Source organism: Camelina sativa, chromosome 15 (genome assembly GCF_000633955.1).
Source record: "Camelina sativa cultivar DH55 chromosome 15, Cs, whole genome shotgun sequence".
In the NCBI taxonomy this organism is placed as follows: domain Eukaryota; kingdom Viridiplantae; phylum Streptophyta; class Magnoliopsida; order Brassicales; family Brassicaceae; genus Camelina; species Camelina sativa.
In genome coordinates this window covers 15,218,897-15,245,363 of record NC_025699.1, presented here as the reverse complement: position 1 = coordinate 15,245,363, position 26,467 = coordinate 15,218,897, and the positions used below count along the sequence as shown (strand labels likewise).

At 38.6% G+C, this 26,467-nt stretch overlaps 3 protein-coding genes across 6 annotated transcripts; all 3 read right to left on the bottom strand.

Annotated features, from left to right (window-relative positions):
* On the bottom strand, positions 15,846-18,133 carry LOC109129333 (uncharacterized mitochondrial protein AtMg00810-like). Its single transcript, XM_019237385.1, has 2 exons — positions 16,234-18,133; positions 15,846-16,164 (listed from the first exon to the last, which is right to left on the bottom strand). Exon 1 carries the CDS (start codon positions 17,435-17,437, stop codon positions 16,283-16,285), a length of 1,155 nt encoding a protein of 384 aa, XP_019092930.1. The 5' UTR covers positions 17,438-18,133; the 3' UTR covers positions 15,846-16,164; positions 16,234-16,282.
* On the bottom strand, positions 18,987-23,343 carry LOC104746845 (tuberculostearic acid methyltransferase UfaA1-like). Of its 4 annotated transcripts, none has more exons than XM_019237384.1 (15): positions 23,084-23,343; positions 22,904-23,003; positions 22,739-22,834; positions 22,617-22,663; positions 22,425-22,548; positions 22,264-22,326; positions 22,122-22,181; positions 21,834-21,995; positions 21,690-21,763; positions 21,515-21,602; positions 21,310-21,446; positions 21,154-21,234; positions 19,786-21,056; positions 19,561-19,674; positions 18,987-19,299 (listed from the first exon to the last, which is right to left on the bottom strand). In XM_019237384.1, the coding sequence occupies exons 1-13, from the start codon at positions 23,227-23,229 to the stop codon at positions 20,930-20,932; spliced, it is 1,305 nt and encodes a 434-aa protein (XP_019092929.1). In that variant the 5' UTR covers positions 23,230-23,343; the 3' UTR covers positions 18,987-19,299; positions 19,561-19,674; positions 19,786-20,929. The 4 variants fall into 4 exon arrangements, with proteins under 4 accessions (XP_019092929.1, XP_010466685.1, XP_019092927.1 ...); XM_010468383.2 differs by having other exon boundaries at positions 19,561-20,686; positions 20,951-21,056; XM_019237382.1 differs by having other exon boundaries at positions 19,561-21,056.
* LOC104746842 (glycine-rich cell wall structural protein-like) lies at positions 24,644-26,467 on the bottom strand (the record flags this gene model as incomplete). Its single annotated transcript, XM_010468377.1, is given in 3 exon segments — positions 24,644-25,347; positions 25,384-25,779; positions 26,119-26,467. Coding segments are annotated over 3 exon segments (1,047 nt in total), but the record flags the coding sequence as incomplete, so codon positions are not given.

The following is a 26,467-nucleotide window of genomic DNA, read 5'->3' as shown; positions in this document are numbered from 1 at the left end:
CAACGAAACCCACGACTTCTGCCTTGCACTCATGTCCTCCAAACATGAGACCACGATCTGTAGTACCCATCAAATACCTGAGAATCCATTTCAGTGCATTCCAGTGCTCCCTCCCAGGTTTAGACATGTACTTACTGATTTGACTAACAGCTTGAGCCAAATCTGGTCTTNTCATTATAGACTTGTTTCTTAGTGGATAACTCAACATCGTGTCTAAGCTCATCGACGAAGTCTTTGCCCTCAAGATGACAATTCTCTGAGTACTCATCCACAAATAGTGCTTTTTGTTTCAAGTTTCTCAAACGATTAAACACCATACTGCCATAATTACGAGGAAAATAGGTTGCACAGAGTTTCTTCTTAAGTTTATCCCATGATTTGATAGGATTTTTCCCAGCTCTCTTGCGTGTAGTCTTCAACTGTTGCCATCATGATGCGGCTTGTCCTCGAAATTTTGTCACCAAAAACGAAACCAATTGATCATCCGAAAGTTTGTGAAACTGCAAAATTTCTTCAACCTCCATGAGCCACTCTAATAACGAATCACTAGAAATTCCGCCATGAAAGTCAGAAATATTTAATGCATCCCATGTCATGTTTTGAAGAGACATAGTCGGAAAGAAATCAAACTACCATGATGAATCTGATACCAACTAATGGAGAGCAGAAGCTTAATGACGGACGAGAACGCTAGATCTACGTAACTTGACGAAAAAGCAATAAGGATAGGGCTTGAACACAAGCTCTTAGGATTGAGAGTCCTCCTCTCTAGGTTTAGGGCAAAGCTCTATTAAAACAACTCTTTATTTAATAATCAATATTTACATACAAAAGAGTCTCACGACTCCTTAAATAAGAAGTTCACAAAACAAAACCCTAGCATAGTTAAGAGGCTAATCTAACATATAAAGTCCAACCGTAGATAAAGCCCATAAGAATGAAACCCAAAACGGGAAATAATAAAGAGGCCTGATCACGACGAGATTCATGGGAGGCGTGATCAAAGCAAAGATGCGCTGCATCACAAAGTCATTAAATAAGAAAAATAAATCTCGAAACCCTCCATGGTTGAGCAATCATACCGTAGTTGGATTTGATTCCAGTAACGAGAGATAACCAATTTTGAAAAAATTGAAGGTGCATTATTAAATCAGAGCAACCGGTTTAGGTCTCGAGTTTTCCAGAAATCGCCGTCGCATGTTCATCGAGAGAGAAAGTGTTGTGAATTCGGATGAACAGAAACAGAATAAGAAAGACTTTGAAAAGAGAAACAGAGTGTTCTTGAGGCGAATACCCTTTGTCTAGGGTTTATATTATTAATCTGATTAACAACCTTACAATCCCCTAGTCTTCTTATATAGGCCTCAAAAAACCCAATACAATAGGAAACAAAAGATCTTGTGAATCTTCTAGAATCTATTACACCGTACAGGCGGCTGCGCCGCCTACACCCCCAAAACCCTAACCCTAAGTTGCCTTGAGTCGGTCTCTACAAAAGCCTAGTAAAAGCCCAGTAAAAGCCTTGTACGCCTTACACAGTCTTTTACATCTTTGTAGACGTCTTCAGAGATTTCAAGTCACTTTAACAACAAACTCCACCTTGACGACAAAATCTCATTGACTTCAACTTCAACTCCTTGTTAGCTTTTGGGGAAACCTTTTGTCTTCATCTAGCAATGAAAGACCTGGAGCAAATCCAAGCAGTGCTTGAACTTCTCCATGGTGACTGGCTTGGTCAACATATCAGCTGCATTCTCAGACGTGTGCACCTTCTGCAGTAAAATCACACCAGAAACTGATAACTCTCTGATCTTGTGATATCTTACCTCAATGTGCTTTGTCCTACCATGATACACTTGATTCTTTGCCAGATATAAAGCACTCTGACTATCACAGTGTAGCTGAACTCCACCTTGCTCAACACCCAATTCCATTACAAGTCCTCTAACCCATAATGCCTCCTTAGCTGCCTCTCCCATTGCCATGTACTCGGCTTCAGTGGTTGACATGGCAACTACAGACTGTAACACAGACCTCCAACTTATAGGTGCTCCAGCAAGAGTAAATACATACCCGGTTGTAGATCTCTTGTTATCAAGATCACCTGCATAATCTGAATCAACGAAACCCACGACTTCTGCCTTGCACTCATGTCCTCCAAACATGAGACCACGATCTGTAGTACCCTTCAAATACCTGAGAATCCATTTCACTGCATTCCAGTGCTCCCTCCCAGGTTTAGACATGTACTTACTGATTTGACTAACAGCTTGAGCCAAATCTGGTCTTGTGCAAACCATCGCATACATCAGACAACCAACTGCACTAGCATAAGGAACTTGTGCCATGTTTCTGATCTCCTCATCAGAAATAGGGCTCTGACGTGCTGAGAGCTTGAAGTGATTCGCCAGAGGAGTAGACACAGGTTTTGCATTCTTCATGTCAAACCTTTCAAGTATCTTCTCAATGTAGCTTCTTTGAGATAACCACAATCTCTGAGAACTCCTATCCCTGCGAATCTCCATCCCAAGAATCTTCTTTGCAGCACCAAGATCCTTCATCTCAAACTCTTCTCCCAGTAGCCCTTTCAACTCAACAATATCATCCATATTGCTTCCAGCAATGAGCATATCATCAACATACAACAGCAAAAATATGGGAGAATTATTACCAACGTTCTTCACATAAACACAGCAGTCATACTCACATCTCTGGTACTCTATCTGCAACATGTAAGTATCAAAACGTTTGTACCACTGTCTAGGAGCCTGCTTCAGCCCGTATAAAGATCTTTTCAGTCTGCATACAAGTGCCTCCTCTCCAGACTTGACAAACCCTTCAGGTTGCTCCATATATATCTCTTCCTCCAAATTCCCATGGAGAAACGCTGTCTTCACATCCATCTGCTCAAGATGCAAATCCCAGCAAGCTACCAGTCCCAACACAACACGGATGGACGTGTGTCGAACTACAGGGGAGAAAATCTCGTCATAATCGACCTCTGCCCTCTGTGAGTACCCTTTCGCTACTAGTCTCGCCTTGAAAGAGTAATACAAGACACCAAGTCAAAAGTGAACGACATGCTTGAAGATCATAAGGAAGAAGGAGAGAGGAAGAAAACGGCGATGGAAGTGAGGCAAAACGGATGGGACCCAAAGAATAATCTTGCTTTGTCCGCATACGCATGTGTTCAATATGTGGAGGGTCGGACAGACATTGAGAGTGCAGTTGATGTTTTAAGATTATTGGGGAAGCGTGAGCCGCAAGATGCTATCAAGCCTATCATGGATAAAGATCAGTTGGGTAGGAAAATGGTGGAGGCAANAATACAATAGGAAACAAAAGATCTTGTGAATCTTCTAGAATCTATTACACCGTACAGGCGGCTGCGCCGCCTACACCCCCAAAACCCTAACCCTAAGTTGCCTTGAGTCGGTCTCTACAAAAGCCTAGTAAAAGCCCAGTAAAAGCCTTGTACGCCTTACACAGTCTTGTACATCTTTGTAGACGTCTTCAGAGATTTCAAGTCACTTTAACAACAAACTCCACCTTGACGACAAAATCTCATTGACTTCAACTTCAACTCCTTGTTAGCTTTTGGGGAAACCTTTTGTCTTCATCTAGCAATGAAAGACCTGGAGCAAATCCAAGCAGTGCTTGAACTTCTCCATGGTGACTGGCTTGGTCAACATATCAGCTGCATTCTCAGACGTGTGCACCTTCTGCAGTAAAATCACACCAGAAACTGATAACTCTCTGATCTTGTGATATCTTACCTCAATGTGCTTTGTCCTACCATGATACACTTGATTCTTTGTCAGATATAAAGCACTCTGACTATCACAGTGTAGCTGAACTCCACCTTGCTCAACACCCAATTCTATTACAAGTCCTCTAACCCATAATGCCTCCTTAGCTGCCTCTCCCATTGCCATGTACTCGGCTTCAGTGGTTGACATGGCAACTACAGACTGTAACACAGACCTCCAACTTATAGGTGCTCCAGCAAGAGTAAATACATACCCGGTTGTAGATCTCTTGTTATCAAGATCACCTGCATAATCTGAATCAACGAAACCCACGACTTCTGCCTTGCACTCATGTCCTCCAAACATGAGACCACGATCTGTAGTACCCTTCAAATACCTGAGAATCCATTTCACTGCATTCCAGTGCTCCCTCCCAGGTTTAGACATGTACTTACTGATTTGACTAACAGCTTGAGCCAAATCTGGTCTTGTGCAAACCATCGCATACATCAGACAACCAACTGCACTAGCATAAGGAACTTGTGCCATGTTTCTGATCTCCTCATCAGAAATAGGGCTCTGACGTGCTGAGAGCTTGAAGTGATTCGCCAGAGGAGTAGACACAGGTTTTGCATTCTTCATGTCAAACCTTTCAAGTATCTTCTCAATGTAGCTTCTTTGAGATAACCACAATCTCTGAGAACTCCTATCCCTGCGAATCTCCATCCCAAGAATCTTCTTTGCAGCACCAAGATCCTTCATCTCAAACTCTTCTCCCAGTAGCCCTTTCAACTCAACAATATCATCCATATTGCTTCCAGCAATGAGCATATCATCAACATACAACAGCAAAAATATGGGAGAATTATTACCAACGTTCTTCACATAAACACAGCAGTCATACTCACATCTCTGGTACTCTATCTGCAACATGTAAGTATCAAAACGTTTGTACCACTGTCTAGGAGCCTGCTTCAGCCCGTATAAAGATCTTTTCAGTCTGCATACAAGTGCCTCCTCTCCAGACTTGACAAACCCTTCAGGTTGCTCCATATATATCTCTTCCTCCAAATTCCCATGGAGAAACGCTGTCTTCACATCTATCTGCTCAAGATGAAAATCCCAGCAAGCTACCAGTCCCAACACAACACGGATGGACGTGTGTCGAACTACAGGGGAGAAAATCTCGTCATAATCAACCCCTGCCCTCTGTGAGTACCCTTTCGCTACTAGTCTCGCCTTGAAAGTCACAACTTCCTTCTCAGAGACTCCTGTTTTCCTCTTGAAGACCCACTTGCAACCAATTGCTTTCTTCCCCTTTGGAAGTGTTGTAAGCTCCCATGTCTGATTCTTGTTCAGACTAACTGTCTCCTCTGTCATAGCAGCAATCCATTCTTCCTTTTCAGGACTGTTAATAGCTTCACGAAAACTTGATGGATCATTTGTACCAATCATCAAAGCATAGCTAGCCATATCTTCATACCCATATCTGACAGGTGCCTTCACTACACGCTTTTCCTTGGTTGCAGCCAAACTCCCCTCTGTACGTATCTGATTACCCTTCTTCCCCACCTTAGGAGACTGCTCCACCTCAGGGGTTTGCTCATCTGCTTCTGCTGCTGGTCTAGCTTCACTAGACTCCTCTTCATCCTCCGCTATCTCTGAACCAGTATCAGCCTCAATGGTTACAGGAACTCGTTCTGAACTCGCCTGTAGCAGCATGTACTGCTCATCAAACACCACATCTCGGCTGATCACTCTTTTCTTAGCCTCAGGATCCCATAACTTGAAACCTTTCACGCCTTTCTCAAATCCCAGAAAAACGCACTTCTTGGACTTCGAATCCAGCTTTGACCTTTCATCGTTGGGAACTAACACATAAGCTAGACATCCAAAGATTCTCAAGTTTGATAGATCAATGTCTACCCCAGTCCATACCTCTTCAGCAACCTTTCCTTCTAAAGAAACCCTTGGCGATCTATTGATGAGGTAGACCGCCATGTAAACGGCTTCAGCCCAGAAGATCTTCGGGAGTCCTGCATTTAACCGCAAACACCTTGCTTTCTCTGCAATAGAACGATTCATCCTTTCACTTACACCGTTCTGTTGTGGTGTTTTCCGCACTGTAAAGTGCCTCTGAATACCATGCTCCTCACACAGCTTCTGAAACTCTCCATTAGTATACTCTGTACCATTATCAGACCTCAAATACTTCATCTTCCTCCCTGTTTGGTTTTCCACTTCAGCCTTCCAAATCTTAAATTTCTCAAAAACTTCAGATTTCTGCCTCATGAAGTAAACCCAAACCTTCTTAGAAAAATCATCTATAAAGATGACATAGTATCTGCTTCCTCCTAATGAATGTTCTTGTGTAGGCCCCCACACATCAGAATGCACATAGTCTAAAAGACTCTTTGTGGTGTGTAGACCTGTCTTGAAAGATGCCTTGGACTGCTTCCCCATCACACAGAACCTACAAAACTCCATCTTACAATTCTTCAAACCATCCAGAAGACCCCTCTTGTGAAGTTCAGACAAACCATGCTCTCCAATATGCCCCAACCGCATATGCCATAGAGCTGTGTTATCTGATTCAGTTACCACGGCTGCAGCTCCACCTACAACCACGTTTCCAAGTAAACGATACACACTCCCTGCTGTGAGCTGACCCTTCATCAACACCATATCTCCTTTGCACACATTCACACAATTATCATCATCAGTTTCGAACCTGAATCCATCCCTGTGAAGTGAACCAAGAGATATCGGATTCTTCTTCACCGTTGGAAGATGCCTCACTTCAGTTAAAATCCTGAAAGTGCCATCATACATCCGAAATTTGATCTGTCCAATACCAACGACGCTGCAGCTTCTATTGTCAGCCATTTGAATAGTTCCAAAATTTCCAGCCTGATACGTGTCAAACCAATGCTTGTTTGAAGTCATGAGGAATGAACAGCCTGTATCCAATATCCAAGAATCTGTGTGATTGCTTGTAGTCACTGCAAGCAAATCTAACTCGACCTTCACTGCGTCTTCTGCCTGAACCACGTTCACAGAATTAGATGAACCTCCTATCTCGTTCTGCTCCTTGTTCAGAGGACAATCTCTCTTATAGTGTCCTGGTTTCTGACACTTATAACAGATTATCTTCTTCATCTTGCCATCTCTCTGCTTTCCCTTGTTCTTCTGTACTCCGCTACCTTGACTTATACTCACATATTGTCCATCACCTTGAGGGTTGTCACTGCTACCACCACCATGCTGTTGGCGTTGGTTATGATGCCCAAGCAGCGAGTCTATAGCCGACTGCAGACTTATCGTCTCTTTGTCAGCCAATAGTGCAGTCACCAACGTCTCATATAAAGGAGTTAAAGAACACAACAGCAGCAAGGCCTTATCCTCGTCCTCAACTGTAACACCCACACGCCCTAGATCTCCAGTGATCTGATTGAATTGGTTAATATGCTGGACCAGATTTGCTCCTTCCGCCATCTTAAACCAATACAGCCTCTGTTTGAGGTACAGCTTGCTAGATGGGGACTTCGACATGTACATCTTTTCTAGCTTATCCCAGATCTCTTTTGAAGATCTGAGATCTAGAACCTGATGCACGACTTCATCTCCAAGACATGTTCGTATCATTGAACCCGCCTTCTCCCTCATCTCATCCCAGTCATCCTGCGAGATCGCTTCTGGCTTTGTGTCTAACAAAGCTTTCTTCATCCCTTGCTGATTCAGCATGTCCTTCACCCGGGTCTGCCAGAGACAAAAGTTACCTGTTCCATTGAAACGTGGAACCTCAAACTTTACGGAACTCGTCATTGAACCTGGCGCTCTGATACCAGTTGTTGTGAATTCGGATGAACAGAAACAGAATAAGAAAGACTTTGAAAAGAGAAACAGAGTGTTCTTGAGGCGAATACCCTTTGTCTAGGGTTTATATTATTAATCAGATTAACAACCTTACAATCCCCTAGTCTTCTTATATAGGCCTCAAAAAACCCGATACAATAGGAAATAAAAGATCTTGTGAATCTTCTAGAATCTATTACACCGTACAGGCGGCTGCGCCGCCTACACCCCCAAAACCCTAACCCTAAGTTGCCTTGAGTCGGTCTCTACAAAAGCCTAGTAAAAGCCCATTAAAAACCTTGTACGCCTTACACAGTCTTGTACGTCTTTGTAGATGTCTTCAGAGATTTGAAGTCACTTTAACAACAGAAAGGGTCACAAAACAGAATTTTTTTTTTCTGGTCAAGCAGTAAAATTTATTTTATAAATCCTTACTTCATTTGTTGACAAAAAAAAAATTATTCCTTGATAAAAATGTTAAAACTAACGTCGGTTATACAAATGTCACTAGTATGCTTCTAATTTGAGTTTGACTTTTTACGTCACTTTGATAAACCAACGCTGATTAAGCGACGTCTTCTGTATTATTTCTTGTAGACTTGTAGTGATATTGTTGCAGAGGACGGAGACTATGTTGTCAAGGCCAAACCTCAAGGGAAGTACAAGCGAATGATGTGAATCAAAGAATCGAACTACTCACCATAATCTAATGGAGTAGCGGAACGAAAGAATCGAACTCTGAAAGAGATGATGAATGCGTTGTGGCAGGAATCTGGGTTAGCACAGAACATGTGGGGGGAAGCTTTGCTTACCACAAATTACATCCTCAATAGGATACCGCATAAGGTGACTGGCAAGTCGCCATATGAGCTTTGGAAAGGTACAGTACCTTCGTACAAATATCTCAAAGTGTGGGGGTGCCTAGCAAAAGTGGCTGTACCACCTCCTAAAAAGGTCAAAATTGGGCCAAAGACCGTAGACTGTATCTTCATCGGATATGCACATAACAGTAGTGCATATCGATTTCTGGTTCATAAATCATATATTCCAGATATCCATGTGAATACAGTTATGGAATCAAGAAATGCTTCATTTTTTGAAGACATTTTCCCCTCTAGGAAAACTCAAAAACGGAATCGTGAACAACGAGATGCAGCGAATTTGGAAGCTGGTAATACTTTGAGTACTACTTCTGTTGAAACAGAAGTGGAACCTAGACGAAGCAAACGAGCTCGCAAAAGTAAATCGTTTGGTGATGATTTTCTGATGATGGCATTTCTAGTTGAAAATCTACCAAGAACATATGCAGAAGCTATGTCTACACCTGATGCACCTTATTGGAAGGAAGCAGTCAAAACTGAAATAGACTCTATCATGCAACATCATACTTACGAGATGGCAGATATACCACAAGGTTTTAAGCCTTTGGGGTGTAAATGGATTTTTACGATAAAACAAAAACCCAATGGCGATATTGAGCGGTACAAGGCTAGGCTTGTAGTGCAAGGATTTTGGCAAAAAGAAGGCTTAGATTTTTTTGATACCTATTCACCGGTAACAAGACTATATTCGATCAGGATGCTCATAGGCATTGCAGCCTTGAGAAATCTTGAAATCCATCAAATGGATGTAAAAACTGCTTTTCTCCATGGAGAATTAGAGGAGGAAATCTACATGAAACAACCTGAGGGATTTGTTATTCCAGGACAAAAATACAACGTGTGTAAACTTGTGAAGTCATTATATGGACTCAAACATGCTCCTAAGCAGTAGCATGAGAAGTTTGAAAGTATGATGATGTCTAATGGTTTTCGCATTAATGAATATGATAAATGCATATACTACAAAACTACTCCCTCAGGGTATATTTTGTTATGCTTATTAGTAGATGATATGCTCATCATTGGAAGCAACAAAGACATCATCACTCAAACAAAAAACATGCTCACAAGAAATTTTGACATGAAGGATTTGGGTTTAGCATATGTAATTTTCGGGATAAAAATCATCAGAACTGATGAGGGCCTTATCTTGTCTCAAACCCACTATGCTGAAAAGGTGCTTGTTCGATTCAAGCATTACTCAAATGGGACTGCAAAAACTCCAGAGGATCCTCAAGTTCACTTGACCAAAAATTCTGGTGAACCTGTGCAACATGTGGAGTATGCGAGAGTAATTGGTAGTCTAATGTACTTGACAAACTGTACAAGACCAGATTTAGCGCACTCTGTAAATGTACTTAGTCGCTACGCAAGTAATCCAGGACATAAGCATTGGATGGCTATAACTAGAGTTTTAGACTATCTACGTTATACCAAAGATCATGGCTTGCACTTTGGTAGAGAACTCGGAGTTTTGGAAGGTTACAGTGATGCCAACTGGATCGCAGACTCGAGAAACTCAAGATCCACAAGTGGATATGTTTTTACACTTGGAGGTGCAGCAGTGTCCTAGAAGTCTTCCAAACAAACTTTGGCAGCTAAATCAATTATGGAATCTGAATTCATAGCTTTGGATATAGCTATGTCGGAAGCTGAATCACTTCGTAATTTCTTGGAAGACATCCCAATGTGGGGGAACCCTGTGCCTGCAATACGTGTACACTGTGATAGCGAATCAGCTTTGGGCAGGGCAAGAAATACCCATTACAATGGAAAATCTCGTCACATCAGACGGAGACATAAAACTGTTAGACAACTTATCTCAACTGGTGTAGTTATGATTGATTACATCCATACAAAAGAAAATCTAGTGGATCCATTTACAAAAGTTTTAGCGCGAGATCAAGTTATAAAATCATCACGAGGAATGGGTTTGAAGCCTACGACTTAAGAGGAGGTTTGATGGTAACCCCACCTACTCAGATTGGAGACCCCATGACCTAGGTTCAAAGGGACAACTAAATCAAGCTGAATCTGCTACAAGCACTAAGAGACTTTTGTTTTTTCCCAGTTCCTAAAATGATGTAAAGTGCTTCATGTATGTTAGAGGTTAAGCATATGCTTTTAATGATTTGAAATGTAGCTTTAAAAAATATTTGAAATAATTACAGGATATTTCTTGAAATACAAGCCGCTATTAAAATTACCTTGTGAGTGTGAAATGGGGCCGTTTCTAGGAGAATATATGAGGCTATACTCTCAAAGTTCACTCATGATTAACCAGGCATGTTCAAGACCACAATGAACACAATAGAGAACCTCGTTCTATGAGAAAACGAAGCTGTGTTATTCATGCTGCCTAAGTTTACATACAAATCCGGATGGTTCAAGACATCATGTTCACCATCTGGCCAAGTAAACTCGACAGGTATAACAATGAGTCGGTTCAAGGTTGAAAAACACCACCAACTCAGATACAGTTAGTTTTCGCATATACTCTCGAAAGTCTGTCTAGTCTAGATAGTCTAGCTAGTAGTGTCAGTCTATAGGATTAGTCCTTTAGTTATATGTTTAGANTATGTGGAGAATTGTTGGAACTGGAAAATTGCAGGTTTTGAGACAATGACTTTCCGGCGACTTTCCGCCCAAATTCCGGCCAAATGGATGCTCGGAATTGTCGGGTCGATAGTGCAATGGAAAGCTGGTAACGAGTACTACAAGATGGTATACTCATACGTCCAAAATGGAATTTATTTGAATGAGAAATAAGAGTGTGAAGTGAACTACTTGAGATGGTTTAGGAAATATCCTATATTAAAAATATGACTAATTTTTTATTCATATATATATATAGTTTCACACTTTTCTAGTTTCACAGTCTTCATTAAGAATATATTATTATTAAGGAGTTGGACGGGTTTGTTTTTTCTGTTAGTTTTTGCATGCAATTTTTTTAATCTTTAATTGTTTAATTTTGTTTTTAATAAATCTGGACGCACCTAAAATTATTCTATGGACAATTCTTTAAATTTTTTTTTCTGGTAGGAAGCAGCAGACAATTTTTTTTATTCCTTAAATGTTTCAAATCAAAAAAAAAAAAATATATAATCGGACGTTATGTGGGTAATGGGTATGCAGTTTCATTGACCTCCTCCAACATCTCCAACTTAACAATATCCAGATATACATCCAAATAATAAATATCTAATGGTAAAAAAAACAATTAAATTCAATTATAAAAATACTAACTATTAGACATTTACATTGTCTTTTTGATTGGTTACTTGGAGAAACCATTTTTTATTATATACAAACGTGTTTTTTTTTGTTTATTATAGTAGTTTTTTAAAAATGTGTTAAAGTATATTTTATTTTCCTTTTCTGCTTCTTTTTTCGTATGTGTATGTAGAGTAACCTTATAAGAGCTTTAACAATTAGTAAAAATATTTTTCTCTAAATCATTTTCATTCCATTATGTATAATTCAATAAGTGAGTACATCATCTTTTTGTTGTTAATCTTGCCCTCACATGGATCCATATATTTGTTCTTTCCCTATACAACATTAACTCTTAATAGGATTACTTATTTGTTTATTTTTAATAGTAACAAATTAATAGATAAATTATATAGTTCTGTCAATTAAAATTTGGGCTATGCGTTTATTATCCTATTATTAATTACTAGATGAATACTCGCACTACGTACGGATTTATTTATATCTATATATATATACATTTATTGCAATATCTTTTTTGCTTCTTATATTTTCACATTTGAAAAATTTAAAACTATATACTACCAAATAAAACTGAGATTTTTTTGTGAGGAGGTAAAGAATACTAAATTTTGTTTAAAGCTAAATCTTATTCTAAAGTGATTTTTGTAGATAAAAACTATTAGTTCATTAGCATACTTTTTAGAAAGTAAAATAATCATACCATTTGCACATTTGATTGGTATATTAAAACATTTAAACATCATACAATTATTGTCTAAAACTTAGGTATTTAGATATATTCGTATTTAAGTTTTTCAATTAAATACCATGAGACTCTCAAATATTTTATGTTCTAGAGATAGTTAAAACAGAAGTAAACAATTATGTCATTAATTAAAAATTAAAATAATAATATTAATAAAAATAGAAAAATAATGACACATGTAAAATTTTTGAGAATCATTTGGGAGCTTTAAAAGCTCAAAAATAAAATAAAATATATAAAAATATAGGTTATAAAGATAACTAAAGATAAGAAACCAAAAATTTATTAGTTTCTTATAAAATATGATAAAACTAAAATATAAATCAAAATTTACCGCTATGCCGTATTTGAATTATTTGAACCTCTTATAAACATAATAATATGATTATATCTACACACTAAAACCAACATTTGCTTCCATATCTTCATAAGTAATGTAAAGAAAATATTTGAAACACCATCGGTTATATAGAAAAATGATATTCTAGAATTTTAATTTTTATGGAGGATTTGATATTTGATGGTGCTTAGTGAGGTGTTTGCTATTTATAGAGAATTCGTTGATAACAAATGTGTAGGGCATGCAAAATTGAGTGTACGTCACAAATCTAATTTGAGTTAATGGTGTTTTTAATGCATTCAGTTATTTTTTAATGTAAGAAAATCTTAGAAGTTAAAGGTCCCAAGAAATATGGAAAATGTTTTGATAGTATAGATAGTGGGTTAAATGAGTTAATTGTACATTTAAGATGATTAAGATTAGAAATGTTATAATAGAAATACAAATTTCTAATGCAAGGGTGAGAGATGAAACTCATATAAGACGATTATCTAATTACTAAAATGACATTGCAAAACAGTTTAATAATATAGTTATGTAAAATATTTAGAGTTTGCATGTTGATAAAAAAATACATATATGTTATTTATGTAAGTAATTCACATTCAAGTGTATTAATTGGTTGGTTAACCATGAACATGGTAGAAAAAACATGACCCAAATAATTTGACTTAATTATGTTTTGGATGCATATAATTGTGTTTTAATCTTGATTTGAATTTCCCCCATATATTTGCTCTTGTACACCGAACAAATACAAATGTTTTACTTGCATTTCTTGCACTTATTATGATTTATTCGAGTCTTATGAGGATTTGCTTATGCTAAATGAATAGCTGATTTCCTCACTCTTCACCGTAAAATATCTGATTTCCTCACTCTTCACTGTAAATTGTATGTTCATATTGGCTTGTCATTTGCCGTATTTAGCTATCCAAGAGGCTCACAGATTTCGATTTTATAAGTGTAATGCCAATGGACAAATTGTCATCTATTTTCCATGATTGTTGTTGTGGTTAGAAATAATTATATAGGTTCAATGAAGTTTGTACGAACAAAATGAATAATTTTAATTTAGTAACATGTGTCATTTTCTGATTGAAAGTTTTTGGAGGAATCCTTCTTTATTATATAAGATTGTTATGTATACAAAATTGTATATTGATTATAACGATTTGTGTATGTGGTCACTCATATTCCTCCAATCAATCAACGTTACATATAATGTATTCTTATATATAAATAAAAAAGAGTATATATATATACTATAAAGAAAATTTTCTATTAGTCCCATTACATTTAACCAAAACATTGCAAATGCAGCTGTTTGATTATAAAAGTCAATTGAGAAGTACATTTATAAAATCTATACTAAATAAAAGTATGAGCTATAAGTTCCTAAAACTGTCCAATTAGGATTTAAAACATCCAATCAGAATTCGACATATCACTAATTAACATTTTTAAATTTCCAGAATTTTTTATATTAAGATATTTTTTAAAACGACCAATCTTTAACATTTTTGAAATTATGTTAAATTTCTATATTAAAATACTTATAAATAAGTGTATTTACAACGTCCCACATCGGCTAGAAAAATTTAGATAATAGCTGAGAACCATTATAAATAAGATTAATATGCTTCCAACTACGAATGAGCAGGAAGCTTGATTTATCATGCGTCCAAATTTTAAAAGTTTAAAACATTATAATTATTAAAACTTTTAAAAAGTTCAAATATTATAAATATTTAAACTTTATAGGATGTTTAAAAATATTATAAATACCTCCATAAAAAGTTTAAAATATTATAAATATTTAAACTCTATAAGAAGTTTAAGTGTTATTAATATTTAACTCTCAAAAATTTAAAACATGTTTTTAATGTATGAATTTATAGATGATTTGATATTGTTTCTGTAAAATTATCTTTTGGGTCAAAGGAAAAAAGATTGACATCGCAAGATGTTGATTTGATGTTGTTTGAGTTAATTTTTGAAGTTTAAAGAAGAAGGATATACATGTGTTCATTTTACTTTCTCTACAAATAATTTGCAATTTTGTAGTATTAAGGATTTTGGTTTGAAAAGTTTCAATACGTGTGGATCTAAAGCTGAGTAAGTATACAGGTGAAAGTATCAATAGTTGGATGCATGTAGTGACTAAGCTGGTCCGTAAAATTGCATAAATTTTATGAGACAAGAGGCAATGATTTTGGTATTAAAGTTTGATGGGTTAACAAGTTCTGTGGTAGTCTTTAAAAGAAAAGGTTTTAAATAATTATTCAGTGGAAGAATGTGAGGAAGCTGATGAAAAAGAGGAAGAAAAAGAGTATAATGAAAAACCGGACGGTAAAGTAACGATGACCTTTATTATGAAAATTTGATAATGAAAATGATGAGAAAGAATATAAAGAGTAAGAAAACAGTGAAAAATAAATCACGAAGACATAGATGGTGGTGGTCAATTAAATATGAAAAAATAAGATTAATTCATGATTAAAAAAATGTTTTGCTTTTCTGATGGCCAAAGAAATGGTTTAGGATATGCTAGATTACCAGTTCGATCCGCCTCGCCTGAACGTCCAATTAATTTCATAATTCTTTTGATCAGATTTGAATTTTTAACATAAGTGAATTTTATATTTTTTAAAAGTAAAATTTTCACTAATCAATTGTAATTTAAAATTTTATATAAGCTAATATTTCATAACTGTTATCAATCATATATAATTTTCACCAAAATATATCAAATAAATCCATGTGTAACGTGGGTTCAAAACCTAATTAACACTAAATATATATAAAATTATATCAATATACCATTAGAAATACAACAAAAAAAATATATGATCATAAAGGCTAATTAAGACAATTAATTAGAATAGACAAAGTATTAGTTTATTAAATTTGTTGTGAAAAAAGCTAAATATCTATTAGTTAAACAACTAAGATTTTTTCTGATTTAGTATTACAAATATAATCTGATTTTATTACAGTTTTTTGGGATGATAACAAAAAGTAAAGCATGTATATAAAAAATCAGATATTTTTAAAGATTATGAATAATCAAATATAAACGGTAGTGATGAGTCTGATGACCATGGAAGAAGTAATTTACGCTTATATACGAGTCAACTTAATGAGAACAGATTCTATTTACTATTTAGTATCCAGATACTATCCCTCACAAACTATGAAACTTTACGGTGAAGCACAACAAATAGGAGAGGTACTTCAGATTGGAATTTGGAAGTGATTCATCAAATGTTGTTTTTCCTGAGTTAAAGGAGAGCTGCGGAATGGATCATCATCACTGAATGCAGCTACGTTCCCGGGACGTGAGAAAACTATCTGCAATGTTGCAGAAAAGCAATTAGTTATTTAAATCAAGATGCATGGTTATATATGTTTCTGGCTCACGTTCGATGCAAGATCAGAGAAGGAGATGAATGTTTCGGTGTGTTTATCATTAGGTATGCAGATCAAGGATGCCCAGGTTGTCACAAAATGTTTGAAAACTCGATCGACCAAGAGGCTTTGTAAAGATGTCGGCCAACTGCGCATTACTCTGAACATGAACAAGATGAAGATTACGAGACTGAATCTCATCACGAACAAAGTGGCAGTCGTTTTCGATATGCTTTGTGCGTTCGTGAAAGACTGGGTTTGTTGCAATATGAATAGCTGACTTGCTATCACAATAAAGACGCATAGACTGTGTATGTGAAACCCCAAGATCATGTAAAACTATCTTCAGCCAGATGAGTTCCTTGGTGATGTAAGCCATGGCGCGGTACTGAGCTTCAGTAGACGACATGCTTACCGTTTTCTGCTTCTTCGTTTTCCATGAGACGGGAGAAGTGCCAAGTTGAATAAAATAGCCAGAAACAGACCTCCGTGTTAGACGACAGCCTGAGTGATCAGAATCACACCAACCAGTGAGCTGGAAATTTGATTTTGCATTCAAGAGGATTCCTTGACCTGGATTTCCTTTCAAGTATCGAACAACCCTTATAGCAGCTTCCCAATGATCCTCTCTAGGTGTCTTCATAAACTGTGCAAGAAATTGAACAGAGTATGCTAAATCCGGTCGTGTGGCACCAAGATATATTAATCGACCAATCAATCGACGGTACGGCTCTGGTTGCGACAGAAGAGGCGAGGTAGAGAGTGCGAGGTTATGATTCTGCTCTAAGGGAAAGGAATCAGGTTTGCATCCTAGCAAACCAGCATCAGCAATAATCTCAAGTGCATATTTGTGTTGACTAAGATAGAACCCCTGTGAGCTGCGAGAGACCTCAATGCCTAAAAAATATTTCAAGGCTCCTAGATCCTTCATCTTAATACAAGAAGCCAGATAAGCTTTGAAGATTGTAAGAGCCTCAACAGAGTTGCTTGTAACGATCATGTCGTCAACATATATCAGAAGATTAATTCGTATCCCTCCTTTGTCAAAAACAAACAATGAGTAATCCGACAAAGACTGAACAAACCCATATTCTTTTAACGCTGTTGTCAGTTTGGCGAACCAGCAGCGAGGAGCCTGCTTAAGACCGTACAAGGATTTTCGCAACCGACAAACTCTTGTGTCATTAGCAGCTAAGTATCCAGGAGGGGGCTTCATATACACCTCTTCTTAAAGATCACCATGCAGGAACGCATTGTGAACATCCATCTGATGAACCGGTCAGTTATTCCCTGCAGCAACTTCAAGAAACATGTGTACCGTTTGCATTCGCGCAACAGGTGCAAAAGTTTCACCATAATCGACTCCTTCGATCTGTCTATTACCAAGAGCTACCAAACGTGCCTTGTATCGTTCAACCGTCCCATCCAAATTGTGTTTAATCTTGTAGACCCATTTTGATCCTATGGCTTTCTTTCCTGGAGGCAAATCCTCAACTGTCCAAGTTTGATTCTCTTCCAAAGCAACAACTTCCGACCCCATTGCTTTTGTCCATACCTTACTCTGCACTGCTTGTTTATAAGAGGTTGGCTCTCAGCCGACGTTATAGCCACCAGATACGCACGGTGCGGTTCAGAAAAACGTGAACAACTCACATAATTATTAATAGGGTAGAGAGATTTTGATGTACCTAACAGCCTTGTCTGAGCAGTGTTAATATGATAATCTTGTAATTTAACCGGAGGATTGCAATGACGCTCTCCCCGACGAAGCGGAATCGCATCAATGACCGGACTAGCAGGTTCCACAGTAGGAGACGAGGAAGGCTGAGGAGTCGAAGTGAGAGATGGCGATGGGGTTGGTGTCGGTAAAGATAACGATGGTGAGCCGCCATCATTAGTTGATCGACGAACAGAGTCGGGTGAAGATGTCGAGGGTGATGTGGAAGACGAGAGATTGGTAGTTGGGCTGAGAGGAGATAACGGGCCTGATGAAACAGTTGGGCTTTGAGATGGACTGTCAACATCCTCTAGTGGACCGAGAGAATGAGAAGCCCACAAAATATTTTCTTCATCGTCTTCGATAGGCATGTCACGAGAATCAGATTCAACGAAAGGAAACTCTATTTCACAAAAACGTACATCCCTAGAGATCAAAAATTTGTTTGCATCAAGATCATAGAGTCTCCAAGCCTTTTTCCCATAAGGATATCCCACAAATATGCATTTCCGACTGCGAGAGGCAAACTTGTCACCTTGATGACGGTGATTGCGGGCATAACAGAGACTCCCAAAGACTTTCAAGTGATCGTAGCTCGGAGCAGTCGTATGTAACATTTCGTAAGGAGTGAGACCGTTTAAAACAGAGCTGGGGGTGCGGTTGATTAAGTAGCCTGCGGTCAAGATGCACTCTCCCCAAAACGTGATTGGCAAGTTTGATTGGAACCTCAACGCTCTAGCCACATTCAAAATGTGGCGGTGTTTTCTTTCAACTCGTGCATTTTGTTGAGGGGTGGTGATGCACGAAGTTTCATGGACAATGCCTTGACTCCGAAAGAATGGATCCATACAGGTGAATTCAGTGCCATTATCGCTTCTTATTCGCTTGACTTGTTTTTGAAATTGTGTTGCAGCCATGGCGATCAAACTTTTCAGATTTTCAGCAGTTTCTGTTTTGTTACGTTGCAAATATATCCATACACTACGAGAGTAATTATCAACGAGGGTAAGAAAGTAACGAGCACCGGATGAAGAGGGAGTGCGATAAGGACCTCAAATGTCGCAGTGAATAATTTCAAAAACAGATGATGTTTTATTAGTACTTATTGGAAAACAAGAACGTGTTTGCTTGGCGTGGAAACAGACATCACACGCCTTATTGTAAATATCAGAATCAACAGAAACAGAAACTTGCGGAAGTGAACCAACTACTCTTGCAGACGGATGACCCAGCCTTTGATGCCATAACGTGTAATCCTTTGCTTCTTGTGTAGTGACAAGGGATACGGACTCTGTTTTGCAGAAGCGGAAGGTTCCACCGTCTCGCTTACCCGCACCAATCATCATCCTCGAACTGCGGTCCTGAATGACAAGGAACTGATCAGCCATTTGTACAATACAAGTATTCTCATCCATCAATTGCCCTACATAAAAAAACTGACTTCAAAATCAGATTGGATCCCAACACAACAGTGCCTTCTTGACACGAGACCCGTTCTCTTCCATCAGCTAACACAACTAACACCAGTGACATAGGTCTCACATTCGTAAGAATGTCAAAGTTGTTTGTCAAATGGTGAGAGGCACCAGTGTCTAATATCCAAGAATGGAAGGATGACTTACCAGATGATTTCTCGTTGCTAGGACCAGCTCCACTATTGGATCGACCATTCAGCAGCTTGACAAGATTGTTCCATTGAACGTCACTCAAGCCGCTAACCCCATCACGATCCTTCTCTGTGATCACATAGTTGGCATGTTCTTGAGAAGAAACCGGTGGAACATGGACAACATTCGCATAACTCATGGGACGACCACGACCAGAAGAGAGAAGACCACGACTCTTACCTTGCATCGTTCGGCTGCAAGGACGGTCACCCCACCACTCTGGATAACCAACCACGGCAAAGCAGCTATCGGAAGAGTGACCTCCACGATTACAGTGTTTGCAGAGAGCTTGTTCAGGACGAGTCGAGGATGATATACGAGGTCGTTGCTGAACAGCAAAAGCAGAGATCTCCGGAGCCGCCTCATTCTTTGTAACATTAGTCCGCATGTCTTCTTCCTGACGAACAACGTTATACACTTCCTCCATCGGTTGGATCGGAGTTCGTGAAACCAAGCTCGACCTCACCGTATTGAAAGAATCATCAAGACCACATAAGAAATCATGGACCTTATCTTCTTCCCGGTCTTTTTCTTGAAGAGAGTTCAAGTTGCACTCACACTTGCCACATTGACAAACACGCAAAGGTCTGTGAGTAGCCATGCTGTCCCATATGCGGTTCAGTTTCCCATAGTATGCCTCAATAGCAAGACCCCTCTGCTTGCAACATGCAAGTTCCGCCTTGAGTTGTTGGATGCGTGGACCATTGGTGACAGAAAAACGTTTCTTCAGATGATCCCACAAGTCCTTCGCAACATCACGATGAGAGATGTTGGAACGGAGTGATGGCTCTACTGTCATGCGGATCCAAGACACCAACAAGGCTTGGATAGTCCACCAATCTTTGAGATCAGGAGATCCTTCTGCTGGACGAGCAATGGATCCATCTAAGAAGCCAAACTTCTTGCGAGAAGAAAGAGCTGTCTTGATTCCACAAGCCCATTCTTCATATTTTGTTCCTTTCAGCAACGGGAGAGATATCACAGCTCGGGATTGTCAGCAGCACTCAGATCGTAGGGCTAGATCTTACGTCGCACCTCCATAGTCGCCGTGGTCGGGGTCGGGTTCGTGTCGGTCGTTTCACTCATTATCAAAAGAAAAAATTTTGTGTTTCAGGCTCTGATACCATGTAAGATCAGAGAAGGAGATGAATGTTTCGGTGTGTTTATCATTAGGTATCAATACCAATATATATTGTTACAGAGCCTAGTTAGCAAGGCATAGTAATTACAGAGATTTGGAGAAAATATACAGAGCATGATAAGGTAACAAATAACTCTACAGTCGTGATATATGGGATATGATTGCAGGGACAATAATATCCCATTATTCGAGTTTGTGTGTTACCTGGTAGTCTCCAAGGGTACGAGTCTTGAAACCAGCTGCACAGTAGTCATAATAATATTCCCATGTCCTTATGAATTTATTGTCAAATCCAAGATCCGTGATTTGTCTACACAAATGATAGTATTTTTCTAGACATATGAGCGGAAACATACTTAGTCAAGAACAGAAAAACAGAGGAAATGTTTTTAATATCATAATCTTACTTCTGTCTATCCAAGAAGTTCTTCCTCCACAATCTCAACGTTTGGTAGTAATGAATCCCAATGTTCTCAACGTGTTCAATGCTGTATTTTCTTTAAGTGTTAGATTGATTTGACAACGAGAGATTGCGAAAAAACAATACAAATATGCATTTATACCATAGCCTAGAAGAAGAGGCCATGGCTGAAGTAACTCTGGCTAACGAAGGAAGGCATCCACCAGGGAATATGTACTCTTTTATAAAATCAGAATTTAGTCTGTACTCATTGTAGCGTTCTTCGGGTATCGATATGAACTGTATTATTATTAAACATTAACGGTTGTGCAAACATGAGATAAAAGAATCATGCATGCAAGTGTTACCTGCAGGACAAAAATGCCGTCTTCTGNAGCATCACAATGACTAAAAAATGTCTCCATGAATTCGTGGCCAACATGTTCTAGCATCTCACTGTAAACATCGAAAATGTTATGTCGTCATAGACTCATAACACAATGTTCATATTTTGATATATACATTATACAAGAGAGATATTACCAAGATACAATCCTGTCATATTTTTGAACATCAGATAGCTGGCGATAATCGCAGAGCTTAAATGTTATCCGGTCCTATCATTAAGAAGTTAAATAGTTAGTAGTATAGCATTGGAGATAAGAAACTGAAATGGGTTATACAAACCTGAAGTCCAGCTTCTTTCACTTTTTCTTCTGCATATTTAAGTTGTTCAATAGATATTGTTATACCGGTGTATTTGCATCCAGTTCTTCTCACCGTTTCAATTGCCAAAGTTCCCCACCCGCATCCAATATCTAAAACCTCATGATTCTTCTTTATCCTAGCCTAAAATTTTCCACCTTTTGATCACTAAAAAACAGAGAAAATGCCAAGTTCTTGTTCCAAATCAAGAAAATGCCCTTGCAAAGATTTTTTTTGTTTTGAATAAAGTTTCCCTTGGATAGATGTTACCTTATCAATGAGAAGATATATTTTTCTCAATTGTGCAGTCCTCAGATCTTCATCACCTGACTATAAACATAAACGTCTTAAATGGCGAAAGTTTAAAGTCGGACTAACAAAAAGCAAGAGCGTGAAGATGTTTCATTGTCACCTTGAATACCGCAGAGGAATAAGACATGGTATCATCCAAGAATAAAGCAAAAAGCTCATTACTCTGCAAGTTTACTCATGATGAAGGCAAATCATTACACTTAAAACAGCAAAGAAATGTTCATCTTTGAGACAATAACAAGTGGGCATAAGACAAGTTACAAGGTCATAGTGACGTGAAATGTTCCTTCGAGCTTGAGTTAAAGTGTTCTGCCTATAGAAATGCTTTAGAAAATGCTTTGCAGATGCTAAACCAGTAGTCAGAAACATCGGTTTCCACCATCCCCTGCAAAATCCAACACAAGTGCAATGGGACAACTGAAAAAAAACTAAACTGAACGTTTTAAGCTTTACCTATTTTTAGCAAGACGTAAGTTCAAATCTCTGTTGGCAATGAGAATCTGCAAGTTTTCAATCTGCTGATCAGAAGTTTTGAAAAATTAATCTCCATGATTCAATAATGTTATGTACCATACCATGATAAGATTCAAAAGTCCTGTTTCCTTATTGCAAAACGAAAAATCTCCGTTAATATAAGCATCAGCAAGTCCTAAATCAGACCGTGTCATAGCCTGTGGGGAAAATAGTCAAGATTCTTGAGCTTCAGAAGAAAAAAGTTTCCATCAATGTTCTAGGCTAACCTTCCAGTAAAACTGAGGACTGTGAATCTCTAGTTCAGATTTTAAGTGACATCTCGAATCCTCTCCTTTGAATGTGATCATCGTTTCTCCTTCAATTATTCTGTTAGGATATAGCTAAATGTAACGCTTCTAATGACAGAATTAGGAAGCTATACATTTTAGACAGAGGAGGGGACTCACGTTACACAACCGGTTGATATAAAATGTGTCAAGAATCTAATAAAGAAAAACCGAGCCGCTTTTTCAGTTAGGGACAGGTCCATGCGGTTTTGGTTTCTCAAAGAAGTCACCATATCGTTCCCTAACAGACCTTGTGCAGCCACCATACCAGCCTGAAGAAGTAGAAGGTATAATAACAAAATTGTAGAGGGAGAGAACTGGTATAATTAGAAATGATAGTATTAGCCTGAGAGATATTTTGCTTGTATGATCATTGATGTGTAGCGTAGGTGTTGTTTTATGATCCATTAAGTGCCAGTTAGGTAATCTTAAACAAAGACACCTAAGACTAAGCATGCACCTAACGGATATGGATCAATCAAATCAATTTAAAATCTCATATCGGCTATATATTAATAGAGAAGCACTCTCACTAAAACACTGAAATGTCACGCTCACAAAACTTCTGTACATTTTTAAATAAATGCTCTTATTTCTTATTATTATTTACATAAATATGCCATTAAAATTTTAGAAGCCAATATTTCTTTTTTTTTTTTGCCAACAAGAGCTAATGTTTTTTCTATTAGTATTTAAAAATGAAAGATTTAATCAATTATTAAATCTGAAAATGTATTTAATTATCATTTTCATAACTTATTTACTTACTAAAAAAATTACATTTCACAAACAAAAGAAAAATTATTCATTTATTTACTACTTTTATCATTTTCTCATTGCATTTTTAAACTTAGGAATAGTTTAAATTAAATCGATTAGTCTAAAAAATATTGGTTTATCTATTTAATGGTATAATTATATAGACGAATTTGATTTTTAGGAACACAAAAAAAAAAACATCAAAACTTTTTACACCATCTTAAAATTCTTTTCCAAGTTTAAATATTTCACGGGTGAAACGTATTTTACAGAAAATAAACGCAAATTTAAATAATATTTTATCGGAAAAACTTTACTTACATATTTTATTATTTATAAACGAATCTTAAATCTTAAATTTTATTCATAATATTTTATTTAAATCGATTTATCCCGCACATAGTACGGATTGATACCTAATCATCAAATGTTAGCAACACAAATCAATTCATAAGTTTCGAAAACATCACAATAATTATTTTAATTTTTTTTGCCACCACTTCATTTTTCTAAGCTCAAAACTTAATTTCACTTAGGACTATTTTTTTCTAAGGAATTCTGAAACTCTGCCGAATAACACCTAACCACGTGGAGCATTATTGCAAGTTATTTATTTAGACTAACGGGTATTACGTTATATGTATCTAATGTAACATATATTTGTGGAGGCTTTATTGCAAGTTGCAAGATTACAATAGTTATCATCGTGTTTGTATATTTCTACTTCTCAACAAGTTGTACGTTTCATGTTGACATGTTGCTAAATGTTTTGTAATTTTGCTTATCAACATTGCTACATATTTTGTAATTTTGCGTCACTTGATTTTGTTGAACTTGAATCGGTTTAGAATTCAAACCAACACGTTGAATATCTAAGAAACTTGTTGCAGAAGTAAGCAAAAGATTTAACGAGTTAACGAGTTCAAGAATCAACAGAAACCTCACAAGTTATGTATAGTCGGTTACAATATAACCAACCTTAACCATTACAAACAGACCAATTGATCAAAGGCTTTTAATTAAACCAAGTTCTTTAATCATCCTGATCCTGTTTGCTCTTCATTTTGATCCGGTTGTGTAGTCACAATCAACAGATTTTATAAGAACATTGACTTCCCACCAAATAAAAATCCTAGTGTTTTACATGATAAAATGGAAATTATTAGAGTGCGTCTAACAAAACTCATAGCTCGTAATTCAAATAAAGACAAAGTACATAAAGCTCTAATAGTATATCTGGTAACACACTCAAACTTGTAAACCATGTTGTACGTGACGTGACGTGAGACATGCACTCAATGCAACTTCTTCATGTATTTTCGTTTAGTGGTGTCCAATTCCGCCACCTCCTCCGCCGCCTCCTCCACCTCCCCCTCCGAAACCTCCACCGCCAAATCCTCCGCCTTTACCAAATCCACCTCCTCCACCAATACCTCCACCTTTCCCAAAGCCACCTCCTCCGCCGAAACCTCCTCCTTTGCCTATTCCACCACCGATGCCACCACCTTTTCCAAATCCTCCTCCTCCACCAAAGCCTCCTCCTCCTCCGATACCACCGCCAATGCCTCCGCCTTTGCCAATACCGCCTCCAATGCCTCCACCTTTGCCAATACCGCCTCCAATGCCTCCACCCTTACCAAATCCACCTCCGCCTCCAATACCTCCACCTTTGCCAATACCGCCTCCAATGCCTCCACCCTTACCAAATCCACCTCCTCCTCCTTTGCCAATACCGCCTCCAATGCCTCCGCCTTTGCCAAATCCACCTCCTCCGCCAATACCTCCGCCTTTGCCAATACCGCCTCCAATGCCTCCGCCTTTGCCAATCCCCCCGCCAATACCTCCACCCTTACCAAATCCACCTCCGCCACCAATGCCTCCACCTTTGCCAATCCCGCCACCTATGCCTCCGCCTTTGCCAATGCCTCCACCAATTCCGCCGCCTTTGCCTATTCCACCACCAATGCCTCCACCTTTTCCAATGCCACCGCCAATACCTCCACCTTTGCCAATCCCACCACCAACTCCTCCACCTTTGCCGAAACCACCGCCAACTCCTCCGCNGCCGAAACCTCCTCCTTTGCCTATTCCACCACCGATGCCACCACCTTTTCCAAATCCTCCTCCTCCACCAAAGCCTCCTCCTCCTCCGATACCACCGCCAATGCCTCCGCCTTTGCCAATACCACCTCCAATGCCTCCACCTTTGCCAATACCGCCTCCAATGCCGCCACCCTTACCAAATCCACCGCCTCCGCCAATACCTCCGCCTTTGCCAATACCGCCTCCAATGCCTCCACCCTTACCAAATCCACCTCCTCCGCCAATGCCTCCGCCTTTGCCAATACCGCCTCCAATACCTCCGCCTTTGCCAAATCCACCTCCTCCGCCAATACCTCCGCCTTTGCCAATACCACCTCCAATGCCTCCGCCTTTGCCAATACCCCCGCCAATACCTCCACCCTTACCAAATCCACCTCCACCACCAATGCCTCCACCTTTGCCAATCCCGCCACCTATGCCTCCACCTTTGCCAATGCCTCCACCAATTCCGCCGCCTTTGCCTATGCCACCACCAATGCCTCCACCTTTTCCAATGCCACCGCCAATACCTCTACCTTTGCCAATTCCACCGCCAACACCTCCGCCTTTACCAAAACCACCGCCAACTCCTCCACCTTTACCAATGCCGCCACCAACTCCACCGCCTTTGCCAATGCCGCCACCAACTCCACCGCCTTTGCC